Raw genomic sequence first — 22026 nt, forward strand, 5'->3', positions numbered from 1 at the left:
GTTGTTGTAGGAACATCTGTGGTTGTTGCAGCACTTGCTGTGGTTGTTGTAGGAGTAGCAGTGGTTGTTGTAGGAAAAGCAGTGGTTGTTGTAGGAATAGGTGTACTTGTTGTAGGAGCAGCTGTGGCTGTTGTAGAAACAGCTGTGGTTGTTGTTGCAGCAGCTGTGGTTGTTGTAGAAGCACCAGTGGTTGTTGTAGGAGCAGCTGTGGTTGGTATGGCAGCAGCTAAGGTTGTTGTAGCAGTAGCTGTGGTTGCTGTAGGTACAGCTGTGGTTGTTGATGAGACAGCTGTGGTTGTTGTAGGAGTAGCAGTGGTTGTTGTAGGACCATCTGTTGATGTAAGAGCTAAAGTGGTTGTTGTAGAAGCACCCGTGGTTGTTGTAGGAGCAGCTGTGGTTGGTATGGCAGCAGCTAAGGTTGTTGTAGCAGCAGCTGTGGTTGCTGTAGGTACAGCTGTGGTTGTTGATGGGACAGCTGTGGTTGTTGAAGGAGTAGCAGTGGTTGTTGTAGGACCATCTGTTGATGTAAGAGCTAAAGTGGTTGTTGTAAAAGCAGCAGTGGTTGTTGTAGGAACGGCTGTAGTTGTTGCAGCACTTGCTGTGGTTGTTGTAGGAGCAGCAGTGGCTGTTGTAGGAAAGGCTGTAGTTGTTGTAGGAATAGCTGTGGTTGTAGTATCAGCAGCTGTGGTTGTTGTAGGAGCAGCTGTGGTTGTTGAAGGTGCAGCTGTGCTTGTTGAAGGAGCAGCTGTCGTTGTTGTAGGTAAAGCTGTGGTTGTTGTAGAAGCAGCTGTGGTTGGTATGGCAGCAGCTAAGGTTGTTGTAGCAGCAGCTGTGGTTGCTGTAGGTACAGCTGTGGTTGTTTTGGCACTAGCTGTGTTTGTTGTAGGAGTCGCTGTGGTTGTTGTAGGAACATCTGTTGATGTTGGCGCTGTTTTGGTTGTTAATGGGACATCTGTGGTTGTTGTAGGAGCACCTGTGGTTGTTTTAGGAGCACTTGTGGTTGTTGTAGGAACATCTGTTGATGTTGGAGCTGCTGTGGTTGTTGTAAAAGCTGCTGTGGTTGTTGTAGAAGCAGGTGTGGTTGTTGTAGGAGCCACTGTGGTTGTTGTAGGAGCATCTGTTGTTGTTATTGCTGTTGTGGTTGTTGCTGGGACACTTGTGGTTGTTGTAGGAACATCTGTTGATGTTAGAGCTAATGTGGTTTTTGTCAGAGCAGCTGTTGTTGTTGTAGGAGCCGCTGTGGTTGTTGTAGGAACATCTGTTGATGTTGGTGCTGTTGTTGTTGTTGATGGGACATCTGTGATTGCGGCACTGGCTGTGGTTGTTGTTGTTGTAGGAGCAGTTGTGGATGTTGTAGAAGCAACTGTTGTTGTTTCTGGGACAGCTGTGGTTGTAGCGGCACTAGCTGTGGTTGTTGTAGGAGCCACTGTGGTTGTTGTAGGAGCCGCTGTGGTTGTTGTAGGAGCATCTGTTGATGTTGGAGCTGCTGTGGTTGTTATAGAAGCAGCTGTGGTTGTTGTAGGAGCAGCTGTGGTTGTTGTAGGATCAGCAGTGGTTGTTGTAGGAACATCTGCTGATGTTGGCACTGTTGTGGTTGTTGCTGGGCCATTTGTGGTTGTTGTAGAAGCAGCTGTAGGAGCAGCTGTTGTTGTTTCTGGGACAGCTGTGGTTGTTGCAGCACTAGCTGTGGTTGTTGTAGGAGCAGCAGTGGTTGTTGTAGGAACATCTGTTGATGTTGGAGCTGCTGTGGTGGTTGTAGGAGCCGCTGTGGTTGTTGTAGGAACATCTGTTGATGTTGGTGCTGTTGTGGTTGTTGATTGGACAGCTGTGGTTGCGGCACTAGCTGTGGTTGTTGTAGGAGCAGCAGTCGTTGTTGTAGGAGCAGCTGTGGATGTTGTAGGAGCAGCTGTTGTTGTTTCTGGGGCAGCTGTGGTTGTTCCGGCACTAGCTGTGGTTGTTGTAGGAGCAGCAGTCGTTGTTGTAGGAGCAGCTGTGGTTGTTGTAGTAGCCGCTGTGGTTGTTGTAGAAGCAGCTGTGGTTGTTGTAGGAGCAGTGGTAGTTATTGAAGGTGCATCTGTTGATGTTAGAGCTAATGTGGTTGTTGTCAGAGCAGCTGTTGTTGTTGTAGGAGCCGCTGTGGTTGTTGTAGGAACATCTGTTGATGTTGGTGCTGTTGTTGTTGATGGGACGTCTGTGATTGCAACACTGGCTGTGGTTGTTGTTGTTGTAGGAGCAGCTGTGGATGTTGTAGGAGCAACTGTTGTTGTTTCTGGGACAGCTGTGGTTGTAGCGGCACTAGCTGTGGTTGTTGTAGGAGCAGCAGTGGTTGTTGTAGGAGCAACTGTGGTTGTTGTAGGAGCCGCTGTGGTTGTTGTAGGAGCATCTGTTGATGTTGGAGCTGCTGTGGTTGTTGTTGAAGCAGCTGTGGTTGTTGTAGGAGCAGCTGTGGTTGTTGTAGGATCAGCAGTGGTTGTTGTAGAAACATCTGTTGATGTTGGCACTGTTGTGGTTGTTTCTGGGACAGCTGTGGTTGTTGTAGGAGCATCTGTTGATGTTGGAGCTGCTGTGGTTGTTGTAGGAGCATCTGTTGATGTTGGAGCTGCTGTGGTTGTTATAGAAGCAGCTGTGGTTGTTGTAGGAGCAGCTGTGGTTGTTGTAGGATCAGCAGTAGTTGTTGTAGGAACATCTGCTGATGTTGGCACTGTTGTGGTTGTTGCTGGGCCATTTGTGGTTGTTGTAGAAGCAGCTGTAGGAGCAGCTGTTGTTGTTTCTGGGACAGCTGTGGTTGTTGCGGCACTAGCTGTGGTTTTTGTAGGAGCAGCAGTGGTTGTTGTAGGAACATCTGTTGATGTTGGAGCTGCTGTGGTGGTTGTAGGAGCCACTGTGGTTGTTGTAGGAACATCTGTTGATGTTGTTGCTGTTGTGGTTGTTGATTGGACAGCTGTGGTTGCGGCACTAGCTGTGGTTGTTGTAGGAGCAGCAGTCGTTGTTGTAGGAGCAGCTGTGGATGTTGTAGGAGCAGCTGTTGTTGTTTCTGGGGCAGCTGTGGTTGTTCCGGCACTAGCTGTGGTTGTTGTAGGAGCAGCAGTCGTTGTTGTAGGAGCAGCTGTGGTTGTTGTAGTAGCCGCTGTGGTTGTTGTAGAAGCAGCTGTGGTTGTTGTAGGAGCAGTGGTAGTTATTGAAGGTGCATCTGTTGATGTTAGAGCTAATGTGGTTGTTGTCAGAGCAGCTGTTGTTGTTGTAGGAGCCGCTGTGGTTGTTGTAGGAACATCTGTTGATGTTGGTGCTGTTGTTGTTGATGGGACGTCTGTGATTGCAACACTGGCTGTGGTTGTTGTTGTTGTAGGAGCAGCTGTGGATGTTGTAGGAGCAACTGTTGTTGTTTCTGGGACAGCTGTGGTTGTAGCGGCACTAGCTGTGGTTGTTGTAGGAGCAGCAGTGGTTGTTGTAGGAGCAACTGTGGTTGTTGTAGGAGCCGCTGTGGTTGTTGTAGGAGCATCTGTTGATGTTGGAGCTGCTGTGGTTGTTGTTGAAGCAGCTGTGGTTGTTGTAGGAGCAGCTGTGGTTGTTGTAGGATCAGCAGTGGTTGTTGTAGAAACATCTGTTGATGTTGGCACTGTTGTGGTTGTTTCTGGGACAGCTGTGGTTGTTGTAGGAGCATCTGTTGATGTTGGAGCTGCTGTGGTTGTTGTAGGAGCATCTGTTGATGTTGGAGCTGCTGTGGTTGTTATAGAAGCAGCTGTGGTTGTTGTAGGAGCAGCTGTGGTTGTTGTAGGATCAGCAGTAGTTGTTGTAGGAACATCTGCTGATGTTGGCACTGTTGTGGTTGTTGCTGGGCCATTTGTGGTTGTTGTAGAAGCAGCTGTAGGAGCAGCTGTTGTTGTTTCTGGGACAGCTGTGGTTGTTGCGGCACTAGCTGTGGTTTTTGTAGGAGCAGCAGTGGTTGTTGTAGGAACATCTGTTGATGTTGGAGCTGCTGTGGTGGTTGTAGGAGCCACTGTGGTTGTTGTAGGAACATCTGTTGATGTTGTTGCTGTTGTGGTTGTTGATTGGACAGCTGTGGTTGCGGCACTAGCTGTGGTTGTTGTAGGAGCAGCAGTCGTTGTTGTAGGAGCAGCTGTGGATGTTGTAGGAGCAGCTGTTGTTGTTTCTGGGGCAGCTGTGGTTGTTCCGGCACTAGCTGTGGTTGTTGTAGGAGCAGCAGTCGTTGTTGTAGGAGCAGCTGTGGTTGTTGTAGGAGCCGCTGTGGTTGTTGTAGAAGCAGCTGTGGTTGTTGTAGGAGCAGTGGTAGTTGTCAAAGGTGCATCTGTTGATGTTAGAGCTAATGTGGTTGTTGTCAGAGCAGCTGTTGTTGTTGTAGGAGCCTCTGTGGTTGTTGTAGGAACATCTGTTGATGTTGGTGCTGTTGTTGTTGATGGGACATCTGTGATTGCAACACTGGCTGTGGTTGTTGTTGTTGTTGTAGGAGCAGCTGTGGATGTTGTAGGAGCAACTGTTGTTGTTTCTGGGACAGCTGTGGTTGTAGCGGCACTAGCTGTGGTTGTTGTCGGAGCAGCAGTGGTTGTTGTAGGAGCAACTGTGGTCGTTTTAGGAGCCGCTGTGGTTGTTGTAGGAGCATCTGTTGATGTTGGAGCTGCTGTGGTTGTTGTTGAAGCAGCTGTGGTTGTTGTAGGAGCAGCTGTGGTTGTTGTAGGATAAGCAGTGGTTGTTGTAGGAACATCTGTTGATGTTGGCACTGTTGTGGTTGTTGCTGGGCCATTTGTGGTTGTTGTAGAAGCAGCTGTGGATGTTGTCGGAGCAGCTGTTGTTGTTTCTGGGACAGCTGTGGTTGTTGTAGGAGCATCTGTTGATGTTGGAGCTGCTGTGGTTGTTGTAGGAGCATCTGTTGATGTTGGAGCTGCTGTGGTAGTTTTTGGGACAGCTGTGGTTGTTTCTGGGACAGCTGTGGTTGTTTCTGGGACAGCTGTGGTTGTAGCGGCACTAGCCGTGGTTGTTGTAGGAGTTGTATTTTGACAGCTCCCCAAACCTATTTATAGTTGATCAATACTGATTATTGTCAAATGTTTGAAATTGAAATTATAAACGATTTACCTCAGTTCAATGCTATAAGAATTAACTTAAAAATCACTTACTAATAATCAGAAGTAGCAAAAGCACTTTATGTCCAATCATTTTTCAAATGTTTCCTTTGATTCTGAAAATAAAAATAAAAATAAATGATATGTACCTAACTTCATTGAATGAAAGAGAAATGTTGCGGTTATGTATTTGATTGTCAGTCACATAAGTCTAGTGTTTTAAGTCTTTAAAACATACAAAGACTACGTTTTTGTATTTTCAGCATAATAATATTAAACATTATCAACATTTTACAAGCATCATGTATTCCAGTAACAACATTGAAATTGCAGTCATTCAGATGTCAGTTTAAGATAGCATGGAATAGTGATCATTTATTCAACCTTTAGCTCAATATTAATTTGTATTCATTCATCTAAATACACTTTTCATATATAATTAATGCAGATGTTTTCAACATGATTTAATTTCTTTATGATCAGAATTGTAAATATTTTCTAACTATTCAGTTTAAAAGATTTGAACACTTACCAATATTAACAGGAGTTTAAATATATGAACTCAACAAATTCAGAGATGCTCTCTCGTCAACTTCTTGTCTCCCGCAGTGTTCTTCAAGTCTGTCTTGGTCACTTCAGCATGAGCTTTTATTTAGGAGGTATCCACCTGTATGACATCAAAAGAGAGTTTTGTATGTAAGGGAAAAACAGGGTGGAAATGTCATGACATACCATCAAGTATTCAATTGACAACACCCTTGTTTGTTTATCACACCCCCATTTTTGATACAATACAGGGCTTGGTACCTGCACCTGTGTCATATATTGTTCCTACGTACATTACATCTATTAATATCAGAACACATTTTTTATACCTTATAATTATCACAAATCACTTCCCTGAACCAAAAACACAAAGTGGAATCATTTCAAGATTTGTCAACCCAAATAATAATTTGCATAATTTTTTACTTGCAGCCCTCCACATTAGGAAGCCCAGAGGAGAAAGTTCAACAACGGACTGTTCACAAATTTGCAGGGGACAGCTCAGATTAACATTTATTTATTTTTTAGCCAAGGGCCATGAGGTTCTTTAATACATCTCCACATATACACCTATGGGCTCGTTATTGTACATTTGGATTGGTTCTGTTTCTATCTGTTCTGTTTCTAACGCTCTTCACTGGTTTACAACAAAATAATTTCACATAACTTAATTAGTTTTTGTATCCTGACATAATTTCAATCTCTGGATGTTCTATAACAATAGACACATTTTTTTTACCTCTATCATATATATCTGACACAGAAGTGCCTAATGTTAGCTTTTGTTATGGTACTAGACATATCTCAATTACATTAATTTCAAAGAAACAGTGCCTCTTTTCATTTACTATTTAACTCCTGCTATCGTATTGTCTTTGTGTGCTAATCATGTTCCTATTTTTTCTGTAAGGGAGTTAACTGTCAGGATCAATGACAGTGAAATAAAAAAAGTAAGGTCAATTTACTGTTTAAATGTTATTTAATGCAGACTTACAAGCTATTTAAAAGTTTTGTACGTGTTGTTTGTATGTATTATGTTATTTGCCTCATAAATGGAAACTCTACTTCCCTTTATGCTTTTCTTCACACATTAAAGTTGCAAAACCAGACTGTAAATCAAACCTTCGGTAAATTGTAAAGCCATCTGCAAAGGTACTGTAAAGATGGGGACTTCTTGGTGTGTTAGTCCCTGACACTAACTGTTTTAATTTGATGGCAAGGAATAAACAGTGATAATAATTCACTTCAACTTTGAATGTGCATCCATCATTCCTTTTCTACTCAAGAGCTAAACAAACAATGATATCTGTCAATAGTAATTAAGTCCTTTATTAAGCTATCTTCCTTTATTCAGCTGTTGAACCGCTACTGAGACTTCAGGACTGAGAGTTTAATTGCAACAAAACTGCCCAACACAAAACTACCTAACACAGGACACCCTTAGTCTCACACTAAAGGCCTGCGTTACCCTTTTAGAAGCATCTTTATTAGTAAAATAATGTTTTCAGCAAACGTATGACAGAAAACAGCAGCAAAAACATTTGAGGATATGATCCGGGAGGACTTCACTGGACTGTCCACCAGGATAAGACTGTAACACAGAGTAAACGCTGGTTTGCGTATAACAGGTTGACGCTGCCGGAGTCCGGCTCTCAATCTTACGCTCTCTGCTCCACGTCAAACTCCCGTCTGTGATTCGACTGGGCTTTGAACTCATCCTCTCTCAATTAGCTGATGAGTGGCAGCGACGGCTCTACACAACTGACTGGAAGGTGGGAAGGAGAAGAATCTCCCATCAATGAGAAGTCCCTTTTCCTGCTGGGGCCGCTGTCCACGGTGCTGATGGTGGGTCTGTCCTCACAATGCTCCTGGGTTTTAGCACTGAATCAATCTGTTTATCCTAACACCATTAGTCCTTCATTGAATCTATACGAGTCTGGAGTCTGTGTCTTGTGCTTGGGTTTACTAGCTCTGACCATAGCACAAGTATGAAAGGAAAATTGAGGACACATACATCTAAATGCAAAGTAACATTTTATTAAGTGAATTGTAAATTAACATTCATTCAATAAGAATAAAGAACCAATGAATACAAAATACTCCTAGTTAAGAAGACAGTCACAGTGAAATCAAACTAGATGGCAAGAGCACACACACATTCATTTGGTTAAGAAGATGCGCAACTTTCTTTGGAAAACACACTAATCATTTTAGTTGTAAAGTGCATTAGGCTACAGCACAGGGACTAGAAAAACCTGAAACATGTCAAACATCAACAGTAAAGGCAGTCTAAATGCGCTGAGCAAGGTTTATGCTATACCATAAATGTAACATTGTGCTTTTTGAAAGCATTCTAATTGATAAATACATTAAATAATTACTCAAAATAAATGATATAAATTACTATACAAGTATTATAAAACACATGCCACTTTTGGAGAAACTCATCCTAGAAAAGTGTTTGGATGATTAAAGCTACACAGATTGTGAGAATACTAAACTGGTAGCTGATGCCAGTTGAGGCTGAAACTGTGGTTGTCTTGACAACAGCAGTAGTTGTTTTTGTGGTACCAGCAGTAGTTGTTTTTGTGGTACTGGTTGTTGTTTTTGAGGCACCTGTTGTTGTGGAAACAACTGTGGATGATGAAGAAGCAGCTGTTGCTGTTATAGGGTGAGATGTACTTGTCGTAGGAAGACCTTTAGTTGTAGTAGCAACTGGGGTTGATGTTGCAGCATCTGTGGTTTTGGAAGTAACAGTGGCAGTAGAAGAAGTTGCGGTTATTGTGCCACCAGCTGTGGTTGAAGAAGAAGTTTTTGTTGTGGCACCTGCAGCATTTGTTGTGGCACCGGCTGTTGTTGTGGAACCTCCAGCTGTTTCTGTTGTGGTAGATGCGGTTGATGTTACAGATGCAACTGTGGCTGTTGTAGGGACAGCTGTGGTTGTGATAGGAAAAGCTGTGGTGGTTGTAATAGACGCTGTGGTTGCTGTGGCACCAGCTGTGGCTGTTGTAGGGACAGCTGTGGTTGTGATAGGAGCAGCTGTGGGTGTTGTAGCACCAACTGTGGCTGTTGTAGGGACAGCTGTGGTTGTGATAGGAGCAGCTGTGGGTGTTGTGGCACCAACTGTGGCTGTTGTAGGGACAGCTGCGGTTGTTGCAGAAGCAGATGCGGTTGCTGTAGTAGCAGCAGTGGCTGTTGTAGGAGCAGATGTGGTTGTTGTAAGAACATTTGTTGATGTTGGACTTGCTGGGGCTGTTGCTGGGACAGATGTGGTTGTTGTTGGAGCAGATGTGGTTGTTGTAGGTGCATCTGTTGATGTTGGAGCTGCTGTGGGTGTTGTAGAAGCAGCTGTGGTTGTTGTAGGACCAGCTGTGGTTGTTGTAGGAGCAGCTGTGGTTGTTGTAGGTGCATCTGTTGATGTTGGAGCTGCTGTGGGTGTTGCTGGGCCATTTGTGGTTGTTGTAGAAGCAGCTGTGGATGTAGGAGCAGCTGTTGTTGTTTCTGGAACAGCTGTGTTTGTTGCGGCACTAGCTGTGGTTGTTGTAGGAGCAGCAGTGGTTGTTGTAGGAGCCGCTGTGGTTGTTGCAGAATCAGCTGTGGTTGTTGTAGGAGCTGCTGTGGTTGTTGATGGGACATCTGTGGTTGCAGCACTGGCTGTGGTTGTTGTAGGACCAGCTGTGGTTGTTGTAGGAGCAGCTGTGGTTGTTGTAGGTGCATCTGTTGATGTTGGAGCTGCTGTGGGTGTTGTAGGACTATCTGTTGATGTTAGTGCTGTTGTGGTTGATGCTGGGACATTTGTGGTTGTTGTAGGAGCAGCTGTGGATGTTATAGGAGCAGCTGTTGTTGTTTCTGGGACAGCTGTGGTTGTTGCGGCACTAGCTGTGGTTATTGTAGGAGCAGCAGTGGTTGTTGTAGGTGAATCTGCTGATGTTAGAGCTATTGTGGTTGTTGTCAGAGCATCTGTGCTTGTTGTAGGAGCTGCTGTGGTTGTTGTAGAAACATCTGTTGATGTTGGCACTGTTGTGGTTATTGCTGGGACAACTGTGGTTGTTGGACCAGCTGTGGTTGTTGTAGGAGCAGCTGTGGTTGTTGTAGGTGCATCTGTTGATGTTGGAGCTGCTGTGGGTGTTGTCGGAGCATCTGTTGATGTTGGTGCTGTTGTGGTTGTTGTAGAAGCAGCTGTGGTTGTTGTAGGAGCAGCTGTGGTTGTTGTAGGATCAGCAGTGGTTGTTGTAGGAACATCTGCTGATGTTGGCACTGTTGTGGTTGTTGCTGGGCCATTTGTGGTTGTTGTAGAAGCAGCTGTGGATGTAGGAGCAGCTGTTGTTGTTTCTGGGACAGCTGTGTTTGTTGCGGCACTAGCTGTGGTTGTTGTAGGAGCAGCAGTGGTTGTTGTAGGAGCCGCTGTGGTTGTTGCAGAATCAGCTGTGGTTGTTGTAGGAGAAGCTGTAGTTGTTGTAGGTGCATCTGCTGATGTTAGAGCTAATGTGGTTGTTGCCAGAGCAGCTGTGGTTGTTGTAGGAGCTGCCGTGGTTGTTGATGGGACATCTGTGGTTGTGTCACTGGCTGTGGTTGTTGTAGGACCAGCTGTGGTTGTTGTAGGAGCATCTGTTGATGTTGGAGCTGCTGTGGTTGTTGTAGGAGCATCTGTTGATGTTGGAGCTGCTGTGGTTGTTGTAGGAGCATCTGTTGATGTTGGAGCTGCTGTGGTTGTTGTAGGAGCATCTGTTGATGTTGGAGCTGCTGTGGTTGTTTCTGGGACAGCTGTGGTTGTTTCTGGGACAGCAGTGGTTGTTGCGGCACTAGCTGTGGTTGTTGTAGGAGTTGTATTTTGACAGCTCCCCAAACCTATTTAAAGTTGATCAATGCTGATTATTGTCAAATGTTTGAAGTTGAAAATATAAATGATTTACCTCAGTTCAATGCTATTAGAATACATTTAAAAATCACTTACTAATAATCAGAAGTAGCAGAAGCATTTTATGTCCAATCATTTTTCAAATGTTTCCTTCGATTCTGAAAATAAAAATAAATGATGTGTACTTAACTTCATTGAATAAAAGAGAAATGTTGCAGTTATGTATTTGATTGTCATTCACATAAGTCTAGTGTTTCTTTGTATTTTCAGCATAATAATATTAAACATTATCAACATTTTACAAGCATCATGTATTCCAGTCACAACATTGAAATTGCAGTCATTCAGATGTCAGTTTAAGATAGCATGGAATAGTGATCATTTATTCAACCTTTAGCTCAATATTAATTTGTATTCATTCATCTAAATACACTTTTCATATATAATTAATGCAGATGTTTTCAACATGAATTAATTTCTTTATGATCAGAATTGTAAATATTTTCTAACTATTCAGTTTAAAAGATTTAAACACTTACCAATATTAACAGGAGTTTAAATATTCACTCAACAAATTCAGAGATTCTCTCTCGTCAACTTCTTCTCTCCAGCAGTGTTCTTCAAGTCTGTCTTGGTTTTCTTCAGCATGAGCTTTTATTGAGGAGGTATCCACCTGTATGACATCAGAAGAGAGTTTTGTATGTAAGGGAAAACCAGGGTGGAATTGTCACGGCATACCTTTCCCTCTTCCGTGTTGTGACATCACATTATCATCATCAGTCCATCTTGACACACCAAGAAAATTCTTTGGCAAGTTGTCATTTACCAAAGTAATTGTTAAAAGCTATATCTGTTAGATTAAAATGGTAATGTTTCCAAGTTGTACCAACATGTTATTGAACAACTACTGTTAATCCTCCTGAATAATGTATTCTTTGAAACATGCTCACTTCAAAATGAATATTTGAAGTACGCAGTTCAGGACATTTCTTAGTATGCACATGACAGAAATATGCTTTGAGGCAATAAGCAAGAAACGTCACGTTAAAGTATTCAATTGGACACACCCTTGTTTGTTGATCACACACCCATTTCTGGCACAATACAGTGCTTGTTACCTGCACCTGTGTCATATCTTGTCACTCTTCCTACGTATGTAACATCTATTAATATCAGACAAAATTTCAAAACCTAATAATCATCACTAATCACGTCCCTGAACCAAAAACACAAAGTGGAATAATTTCAAGATTTGTCAACCCAAATAATAACCTGCATAATTTTGTACTTGCGGCTCTACACATTAGGAGGAGCAAATTCAGCAACAGACTGTTCAAAAATGTTCAGTGGTTAGGTCAAATAAACATTTTTTTTTTTTTTTGCCAAGGGCCATGAGGTTCTTTAATACTTCTCCACATATACACCTATGGGCTCGTTATTGTACATTTGGATTGGTTCTGTTTCTATTGGAACGCTCTTCACTTGTTTACAACAAAATCATTTCACATAACTTAATTAGTTTTTGTATTCTGACATAATTTCAATCTCTGGATGTTCTATAACAATAGACAATATTTTTATAAATACCTCTATCATAAATACCTCTATCATATCTGACACCAAAGTGCCTAATGTCAGCTTTTGTTATGGTACTAGACAGATCTCAATTACATTCATTTCAAAGAAACAGTGCTTCTTTTCATTTACTATTTAATTCCTGCTATCGTATTGTCTTTGTGTGCTAATCATGTTAAAAAAAATTCTGTAAGGGAGTTAACTGTCAGGATCAATGAAAGTGAAAAGAAAAAAGTAAGGTCCATTTACCGTTTAAATGCTATTTAGTGCAGACTTACAAGCTATTTAAAAGTTTTGTATGTGTTGTTTGCATAAATTATGTTATTTGCCTCATAAATGGAAACTGTACTTCCCTTTATGCTTTTCTTTACACATTAAAGTTGCAAAACCAGACTATAAATCAAACCTTAGGTACATTTTAAAGCCATCTGCAAAGGTACTGTAAAGATGAGGACTTGCTGGTGTGTTTGTCCCTGACACTAACTGTTTTAATTTGATGGCAAGGAATAACCCTGTTGATAATAATTCACTTCAACTTTGAATGTGTCATTACTTTGCATCCATCATTACCATCATTATTGTTTTACTCAAGAGCTAAACAAACAATGATATCTGTCATTAGTAATAAAGTCCTTTATTAAGCCATCTTCCTTTATTCAGCTATTGAACCGCTACTAAGACTTACAGGACTGAGAGTTTAATCGCAACAAAACTGCCCAAACGAGAATGTAGTGACTTTTTGAGTTAGGCTTCTAACAGATGATGATGCCCTTACTTAAATATCAACTCAGAGGCCTCACAAAAGCTGATGTTAATGTGAATTTAATAGCCATTGAGATAACCACGGAACCTTTCGGTCAGAGCCATACACAACAAAGGCCAGCTTTACCTTTTTAGAAGCATCTTTATTAGTAAAATAATGTTTTCAGCAAACGTAGGAAAGAAAACAATACCAAAAACATTTTAGGATATCATCCGGGAGGACTTCACTTGTCTGTCCGCAGGGCTAAGACTGTAACACAGAGTAAACGCTGGTTTGCGTATAACAGGTTGACGCTGCCGGAGTCCGGCTCTCAATCTTACGCTCTCTGCTCCACGTCAAACTCCCTTATGTGATTTCTCCTGGGCTTTGAACTCATCCTCTCTCAATTGGCTGATGAGTGGCAGCAACAGCTCTACACAACTGACTGGAAGGTGGGAAGGAGAAGAATCTCCAATCAATGAGAAGTCCCTTTTCCTGCTGGGGCCGCTGTCCACGGTGCTGATGGTGGGTCTGTCCTCACAATGCTCCTGGGTTTTAGCACTGAATCAATCTGTTTATCCTAACACCATTACTCCTTCATTGAATCTATACGAGTCTGGAGTCTGTGTCTTGTGCTTGGGTTTACTAGCTCTGACCATAGCACAAGTATGAAAGGAAAATTGAGGACAAATACATCTAAATGCAAAGTAACATTTTATTAAGTGAATTGTAAATTAACATTCATTCAATAAGAATAAAGAACCAATGAATACAAAATACTCCTAGTTAAGAAGACAGTCACAGTGAAATCAAACTAGATGGCAAGAGCACACACACATTCATTTGGTTAAGAAGATGCGCAACTTTCTTTGGAAAACACACTAATCATTTTAGTTGTAAAGTGCATTAGGGTACAGCACAGGGACTAGAAAAACCTGAAACATGTCAAACATCAACAGTAAAGGCAGTCTAAATGCGCTGAGCAAGGTTTATGCTATACCATAAATGTAACATTGTGCTTTTTGAAAGCATTCTAATTGATAAATACATTAAATAATTACTCAAAATAAATGATATAAATTACTATACAAGTATTATAAAACACATGCCACTTTTGGAGAAACTCATCCTAGAAAAGTGTTTGGATGATTAAAGCTACACAGATTGTGAGAATACTAAACTGGTAGCTGATGCCAGTTGAGGCTGAAACTGTGGTTGTCTTGACAACAGCAGTAGTTGTTTTTGTGGTACCAGCAGTAGTTGTTTTTGTGGTACTGGTTGTTGTTTTTGAGGCACCTGTTGTTGTGGAAACAACTGTGGATGATGAAGAAGCAGCTGTTGCTGTTATAGGGTGAGATGTACTTGTCGTAGGAAGACCTTTAGTTGTAGTAGCAACTGGGGTTGATGTTGCAGCATCTGTGGTTTTGGAAGTAACAGTGGCAGTAGAAGAAGTTGCGGTTATTGTGCCACCAGCTGTGGTTGAAGAAGAAGTTTTTGTTGTGGCACCTGCAGCATTTGTTGTGGCACCGGCTGTTGTTGTGGAACCTCCAGCTGTTTCTGTTGTGGTAGATGTGGTTGATGTTACAGATGCAACTGTGGCTGTTGTAGGGACAGCTGTGGTTGTGATAGGAAAAGCTGTGGTGGTTGTAATAGACGCTGTGGTTGCTGTGGCACCAGCTGTGGCTGTTGTAGGGACAGCTGTGGTTGTGATAGGAGCAGCTGTGGGTGTTGTAGCACCAACTGTGGCTGTTGTAGGGACAGCTGTGGTTGTGATAGGAGCAGCTGTGGGTGTTGTGGCACCAACTGTGGCTGTTGTAGGGACAGCTGTGGTTGTTGCAGAAGCAGATGCGGTTGCTGTAGTAGCAGCAGTGGCTGTTGTAGGAGCAGATGTGGTTGTTGTAAGAACATTTGTTGATGTTGGACCTGCTGGGGCTGTTGCTGGGACAGATGTGGTTGTTGTTGGAGCAGATGTGGTTGTTGTAGGTGCATCTGTTGATGTTGGAGCTGCTGTGGGTGTTGTAGAAGCAGCTGTGGTTGTTGTAGGACCAGCTGTGGTTGTTGTAGGAGCAGCTGTGGTTGTTGTAGGTGCATCTGTTGATGTTGGAGCTGCTGTGGGTGTTGTAGGACTATCTGTTGATGTTAGTGCTGTTGTGGTTGATGCTGGGACATGTGTGGTTGTTGTAGGAGCAGCTGTGGATGTTGTAGGAGCAGCTGTTGTTGTTTCTGGGACAGCTGTGGTTGTTGCGGCACTAGCTGTGGTTATTGTAGGAGCAGCAGTGGTTGTTGTAGGTGCATCTGCTGATGTTAGAGCTAATGTGGTTGTTGTCAGAGCAGCTGTGCTTGTTGTAGGAGCTGCTGTGGTTGTTGTAGAAACATCTGTTGATGTTGGCACTGTTGTGGTTGTTGCTGGGACAACTGTGGTTGTGGGACCAGCTGTGGTTGTTGTAGGAGCAGCTGTGGTTGTTGTAGGTGCATCTGTTGATGTTGGAGCTGCTGTGGGTGTTGTAGGAGCATCTGTTGATGTTGGTGCTGTTGTGGTTGTTGTAGAAGCAGCTGTGGTTGTTGTAGGAGCAGCTGTGGTTGTTGTAGGATAAGCAGTGGTTGTTGTAGGAACATCTGCTGATGTTGGCACTGTTGTGGTTGTTGCTGGGCCATTTGTGGTTGTTGTAGAAGCAGCTGTGGATGTAGGAGCAGCTGTTGTTGTTTCTGGGACAGCTGTGTTTGTTGCGGCACTAGCTGTGGTTGTTGTAGGAGCAGCAGTGGTTGTTGCAGAATCAGCTGTGGTTGTTGTAGGAGAAGCAGTAGTTGTTGTAGGTGCATCTGCTGATGTTAGAGCTAATGTGGTTGTTGCCAGAGCAGCTGTGGTTGTTGTAGGAGCTGCCGTGGTTGTTGATGGGACATCTGTGGTTGCGGCACTGGCTGTGGTTGTTGTAGGACCAGCTGTGGTTGTTGTAGGAGCATCTGTTGATGTTGGAGCTGCTGTGGTTGTTGTAGGACTATCTGTTGATGTTAGTGCTGTTGTGGTTGATGCTGGGACATTTGTGGTTGTTGTAGGAGCAGCTGTGGATGTTGTAGGAGCAGCTGTTGTTGTTTCTGGGACAGCTGTGGTTGTTGCGGCACTAGCTGTGGTTATTGTAGGAGCAGCAGTGGTTGTTGTAGGTGCATCTGCTGATGTTAGAGCTAATGTGGTTGTTGTCAGAGCAGCTGTGCTTGTTGTAGGAGCTGCTGTGGTTGTTGTAGAAACATCTGTTGATGTTGGCACTGTTGTGGTTGTTGCTGGGACAACTGTGGTTGTGGGACCAGCTGTGGTTGTTGTAGGAGCAGCTGTGGTTGTTGTAGGTGCATCTGTTGATGTTGGAGCTGCTGTGGGTGTTGTAGGAGCATCTGTTGATGTTGGTGCTGTTGTGGTTGTTGTAGAAGCAGCTGTGGTTGTTGTAGGAGCAGCTGTGGTTGTTGTAGGATAAGCAGTGGTTGTTGTAGGAACATCTGCTGATGTTGGCACTGTTGTGGTTGTTGCTGGGCCATTTGTGGTTGTTGTAGAAGCAGCTGTGGATGTAGGAGCAGCTGTTGTTGTTTCTGGGACAGCTGTGTTTGTTGCGGCACTAGCTGTGGTTGTTGTAGGAGCAGCAGTGGTTGTTGCAGAATCAGCTGTGGTTGTTGTAGGAGAAGCAGTAGTTGTTGTAGGTGCATCTGCTGATGTTAGAGCTAATGTGGTTGTTGCCAGAGCAGCTGTGGTTGTTGTAGGAGCTGCCGTGGTTGTTGATGGGACATCTGTGGTTGCGGCACTGGCTGTGGTTGTTGTAGGACCAGCTGTGGTTGTTGTAGGAGCATCTGTTGATGTTGGAGCTGCTGTGGTTGTTGTAGGACTATCTGTTGATGTTAGTGCTGTTGTGGTTGATGCTGGGACATTTGTGGTTGTTGTAGGAGCAGCTGTGGATGTTGTAGGAGCAGCTGTTGTTGTTTCTGGGACAGCTGTGGTTGTTGCGGCACTAGCTGTGGTTATTGTAGGAACAGCAGTGGTTGTTGTAGGTGCATCTGCTGATGTTAGAGCTAATGTGGTTGTTGTCAGAGCAGCTGTGCTTGTTGTAGGAGCTGCTGTGGTTGTTGTAGAAACATCTGTTGATGTTGGCACTGTTGTGGTTGTTGCTGGGACAACTGTGGTTGTTGGACCAGCTGTGGTTGTTGTAGGAGCAGCTGTGGTTGTTGTAGGTGCATCCGTTGATGTTGGAGCTGCTGTGGGTGTTGTAGGAGCATCTGTTGATGTTGGTGCTGTTGTGGTTGTTGTAGAAGCAGCTGTGGGTGTTGTAGGAGCAGCTGTGGTTGTTGTAGGATCAGCAGTGGTTGTTGTAGGAACATCTGCTGATGTTGGCACTGTTGTGGTTGTTGCTGGGCCATTTGTGGTTGTTGTAGAAGCAGCTGTGGATGTAGGAGCAGCTGTTGTTGTTTCTGGAACAGCTGTGTTTGTTGCGGCACTAGCTGTGGTTGTTGTAGGAGCAGCAGTGGTTGTTGTAGGAGCCGCTGTGGTTGTTGCAGAATCAGCTGTGGTTGTTGTAGGAGCTGCCGTGGTTGTTGATGGGACATCTGTGGTTGCAGCACTGGCTGTGGTTGTTGTAGGACCAGCTGTGGTTGTTGTAGGAGCAGCTGTGGTTGTTGTAGGTGCATCTGTTGATGTTGGAGCTGCTGTGGGTGTTGTAGGACTATCTGTTGATGTTAGTGCTGTTGTGGTTGATGCTGGGACATTTGTGGTTGTTGTAGGAGCAGCTGTGGATGTTGTAGGAGCAGCTGTTGTTGTTTCTGGGACAGCTGTGGTTGTTGCGGCACTAGCTGTGGTTATTGTAGGAACAGCAGTGGTTGTTGTAGGTGCATCTGCTGATGTTAGAGCTAATGTGGTTGTTGTCAGAGCAGCTGTGCTTGTTGTAGGAGCTGCTGTGGTTGTTGTAGAAACATCTGTTGATGTTGGCACTGTTGTGGTTGTTGCTGGGACAACTGTGGTTGTTGGACCAGCTGTGGTTGTTGTAGGAGCAGCTGTGGTTGTTGTAGGTGCATCCGTTGATGTTGGAGCTGCTGTGGGTGTTGTAGGAGCATCTGTTGATGTTGGTGCTGTTGTGGTTGTTGTAGAAGCAGCTGTGGGTGTTGTAGGAGCAGCTGTGGTTGTTGTAGGATCAGCAGTGGTTGTTGTAGGAACATCTGCTGATGTTGGCACTGTTGTGGTTGTTGCTGGGCCATTTGTGGTTGTTGTAGAAGCAGCTGTGGATGTAGGAGCAGCTGTTGTTGTTTCTGGAACAGCTGTGTTTGTTGCGGCACTAGCTGTGGTTGTTGTAGGAGCAGCAGTGGTTGTTGTAGGAGCCGCTGTGGTTGTTGCAGAATCAGCTGTGGTTGTTGTAGGAGCTGCCGTGGTTGTTGATGGGACATCTGTGGTTGCAGCACTGGCTGTGGTTGTTGTAGGACCAGCTGTGGTTGTTGTAGGAGCAGCTGTGGTTGTTGTAGGTGCATCTGTTGATGTTGGAGCTGCTGTGGGTGTTGTAGGACTATCTGTTGATGTTAGTGCTGTTGTGGTTGATGCTGGGACATTTGTGGTTGTTGTAGGAGCAGCTGTGGATGTTATAGGAGCAGCTGTTGTTGTTTCTGGGACAGCTGTGGTTGTTGCGGCACTAGCTGTGGTTATTGTAGGAGCAGCAGTGGTTGTTGTAGGTGAATCTGCTGATGTTAGAGCTATTGTGGTTGTTGTCAGAGCATCTGTGCTTGTTGTAGGAGCTGCTGTGGTTGTTGTAGAAACATCTGTTGATGTTGGCACTGTTGTGGTTATTGCTGGGACAACTGTGGTTGTTGGACCAGCTGTGGTTGTTGTAGGAGCAGCTGTGGTTGTTGTAGGTGCATCTGTTGATGTTGGAGCTGCTGTGGGTGTTGTCGGAGCATCTGTTGATGTTGGTGCTGTTGTGGTTGTTGTAGAAGCAGCTGTGGTTGTTGTAGGAGCAGCTGTGGTTGTTGTAGGATCAGCAGTGGTTGTTGTAGGAACATCTGCTGATGTTGGCACTGTTGTGGTTGTTGCTGGGCCATTTGTGGTTGTTGTAGAAGCAGCTGTGGATGTAGGAGCAGCTGTTGTTGTTTCTGGGACAGCTGTGTTTGTTGCGGCACTAGCTGTGGTTGTTGTAGGAGCAGCAGTGGTTGTTGTAGGAGCCGCTGTGGTTGTTGCAGAATCAGCTGTGGTTGTTGTAGGAGAAGCTGTAGTTGTTGTAGGTGCATCTGCTGATGTTAGAGCTAATGTGGTTGTTGCCAGAGCAGCTGTGGTTGTTGTAGGAGCTGCCGTGGTTGTTGATGGGACATCTGTGGTTGTGTCACTGGCTGTGGTTGTTGTAGGACCAGCTGTGGTTGTTGTAGGAGCATCTGTTGATGTTGGAGCTGCTGTGGGTGTTGCTGGGCCATTTGTGGTTGTTGTAGAAGCAGCTGTGGATGTAGGAGCAGCTGTTGTTGTTTCTGGAACAGCTGTGTTTGTTGCGGCACTAGCTGTGGTTGTTGTAGGAGCAGCAGTGGTTGTTGTAGGAGCCGCTGTGGTTGTTGCAGAATCAGCTGTGGTTGTTGTAGGAGCTGCTGTGGTTGTTGATGGGACATCTGTGGTTGCAGCACTGGCTGTGGTTGTTGTAGGACCAGCTGTGGTTGTTGTAGGAGCAGCTGTGGTTGTTGTAGGTGCATCTGTTGATGTTGGAGCTGCTGTGGGTGTTGTAGGACTATCTGTTGATGTTAGTGCTGTTGTGGTTGATGCTGGGACATTTGTGGTTGTTGTAGGAGCAGCTGTGGATGTTATAGGAGCAGCTGTTGTTGTTTCTGGGACAGCTGTGGTTGTTGCGGCACTAGCTGTGGTTATTGTAGGAGCAGCAGTGGTTGTTGTAGGTGAATCTGCTGATGTTAGAGCTATTGTGGTTGTTGTCAGAGCATCTGTGCTTGTTGTAGGAGCTGCTGTGGTTGTTGTAGAAACATCTGTTGATGTTGGCACTGTTGTGGTTATTGCTGGGACAACTGTGGTTGTTGGACCAGCTGTGGTTGTTGTAGGAGCAGCTGTGGTTGTTGTAGGTGCATCTGTTGATGTTGGAGCTGCTGTGGGTGTTGTCGGAGCATCTGTTGATGTTGGTGCTGTTGTGGTTGTTGTAGAAGCAGCTGTGGTTGTTGTAGGAGCAGCTGTGGTTGTTGTAGGATCAGCAGTGGTTGTTGTAGGAACATCTGCTGATGTTGGCACTGTTGTGGTTGTTGCTGGGCCATTTGTGGTTGTTGTAGAAGCAGCTGTGGATGTAGGAGCAGCTGTTGTTGTTTCTGGGACAGCTGTGTTTGTTGCGGCACTAGCTGTGGTTGTTGTAGGAGCAGCAGTGGTTGTTGTAGGAGCCGCTGTGGTTGTTGCAGAATCAGCTGTGGTTGTTGTAGGAGAAGCTGTAGTTGTTGTAGGTGCATCTGCTGATGTTAGAGCTAATGTGGTTGTTGCCAGAGCAGCTGTGGTTGTTGTAGGAGCTGCCGTGGTTGTTGATGGGACATCTGTGGTTGTGTCACTGGCTGTGGTTGTTGTAGGACCAGCTGTGGTTGTTGTAGGAGCATCTGTTGATGTTGGAGCTGCTGTGGTTGTTGTAGGAGCATCTGTTGATGTTGGAGCTGCTGTGGTTGTTGTAGGAGCATCTGTTGATGTTGGAGCTGCTGTGGTTGTTGTAGGAGCATCTGTTGATGTTGGAGCTGCTGTGGTTGTTTCTGGGACAGCTGTGGTTGTTTCTGGGACAGCAGTGGTTGTTGCGGCACTAGCTGTGGTTGTTGTAGGAGTTGTATTTTGACAGCTCCCCAAACCTATTTAAAGTTGATCAATGCTGATTATTGTCAAATGTTTGAAGTTGAAAATATAAATGATTTACCTCAGTTCAATGCTATTAGAATACATTTAAAAATCACTTACTAATAATCAGAAGTAGCAGAAGCATTTTATGTCCAATCATTTTTCAAATGTTTCCTTCGATTCTGAAAATAAAAATAAATGATGTGTACTTAACTTCATTGAATAAAAGAGAAATGTTGCAGTTATGTATTTGATTGTCATTCACATAAGTCTAGTGTTTCTTTGTATTTTCAGCATAATAATATTAAACATTATCAACATTTTACAAGCATCATGTATTCCAGTCACAACATTGAAATTGCAGTCATTCAGATGTCAGTTTAAGATAGCATGGAATAGTGATCATTTATTCAACCTTTAGCTCAATATTAATTTGTATTCATTCATCTAAATACACTTTTCATATATAATTAATGCAGATGTTTTCAACATGAATTAATTTCTTTATGATCAGAATTGTAAATATTTTCTAACTATTCAGTTTAAAAGATTTAAACACTTACCAATATTAACAGGAGTTTAAATATTCACTCAACAAATTCAGAGATTCTCTCTCGTCAACTTCTTCTCTCCAGCAGTGTTCTTCAAGTCTGTCTTGGTTTTCTTCAGCATGAGCTTTTATTGAGGAGGTATCCACCTGTATGACATCAGAAGAGAGTTTTGTATGTAAGGGAAAACCAGGGTGGAATTGTCACGGCATACCTTTCCCTCTTCCGTGTTGTGACATCACATTATCATCATCAGTCCATCTTGACACACCAAGAAAATTCTTTGGCAAGTTGTCATTTACCAAAGTAATTGTTAAAAGCTATATCTGTTAGATTAAAATGGTAATGTTTCCAAGTTGTACCAACATGTTATTGAACAACTACTGTTAATCCTCCTGAATAATGTATTCTTTGAAACATGCTCACTTCAAAATGAATATTTGAAGTACGCAGTTCAGGACATTTCTTAGTATGCACATGACAGAAATATGCTTTGAGGCAATAAGCAAGAAACGTCACGTTAAAGTATTCAATTGGACACACCCTTGTTTGTTGATCACACACCCATTTCTGGCACAATACAGTGCTTGTTACCTGCACCTGTGTCATATCTTGTCACTCTTCCTACGTATGTAACATCTATTAATATCAGACAAAATTTCAAAACCTAATAATCATCACTAATCACGTCCCTGAACCAAAAACACAAAGTGGAATAATTTCAAGATTTGTCAACCCAAATAATAACCTGCATAATTTTGTACTTGCGGCTCTACACATTAGGAGGAGCAAATTCAGCAACAGACTGTTCAAAAATGTTCAGTGGTTAGGTCAAATAAACATTTTTTTTTTTTTTTGCCAAGGGCCATGAG

General features: G+C 43.7%; 1 protein-coding gene and 2 long non-coding RNA genes across 3 annotated transcripts; all 3 read right to left on the minus strand.

The window, feature by feature from the left end:
• Positions 1 to 10191: 10191 nt before the first annotated feature.
• On the minus strand, positions 10192 to 11117 carry LOC134034201 (uncharacterized). The gene is made up of 3 exons (XR_009932208.1): positions 11022 to 11117; positions 10579 to 10640; positions 10192 to 10472 (listed from the first exon to the last, which is right to left on the minus strand). It is a non-coding gene; the product is annotated as an uncharacterized LOC134034201 (long non-coding RNA).
• Positions 11118 to 13496: 2379 nt separating this feature from the next.
• LOC134034188 (mucin-5AC-like) lies at positions 13497 to 15668 on the minus strand (the record flags this gene model as incomplete). The annotated part of the gene is made up of 1 exon (XM_062478579.1): positions 13497 to 15668. A coding segment is annotated over one exon (1740 nt), but the record flags the coding sequence as incomplete, so codon positions are not given.
• Positions 15669 to 20219: 4551 nt separating this feature from the next.
• LOC134034200 (uncharacterized) lies at positions 20220 to 21265 on the minus strand. The gene is made up of 3 exons (XR_009932207.1): positions 21170 to 21265; positions 20727 to 20788; positions 20220 to 20620 (listed from the first exon to the last, which is right to left on the minus strand). It is a non-coding gene; the product is annotated as an uncharacterized LOC134034200 (long non-coding RNA).
• Positions 21266 to 22026: the final 761 nt, after the last annotated feature.

Source organism: Osmerus eperlanus, chromosome 14 (genome assembly GCF_963692335.1).
Source record: "Osmerus eperlanus chromosome 14, fOsmEpe2.1, whole genome shotgun sequence".
NCBI lineage: Eukaryota > Metazoa > Chordata > Actinopteri > Osmeriformes > Osmeridae > Osmerus > Osmerus eperlanus.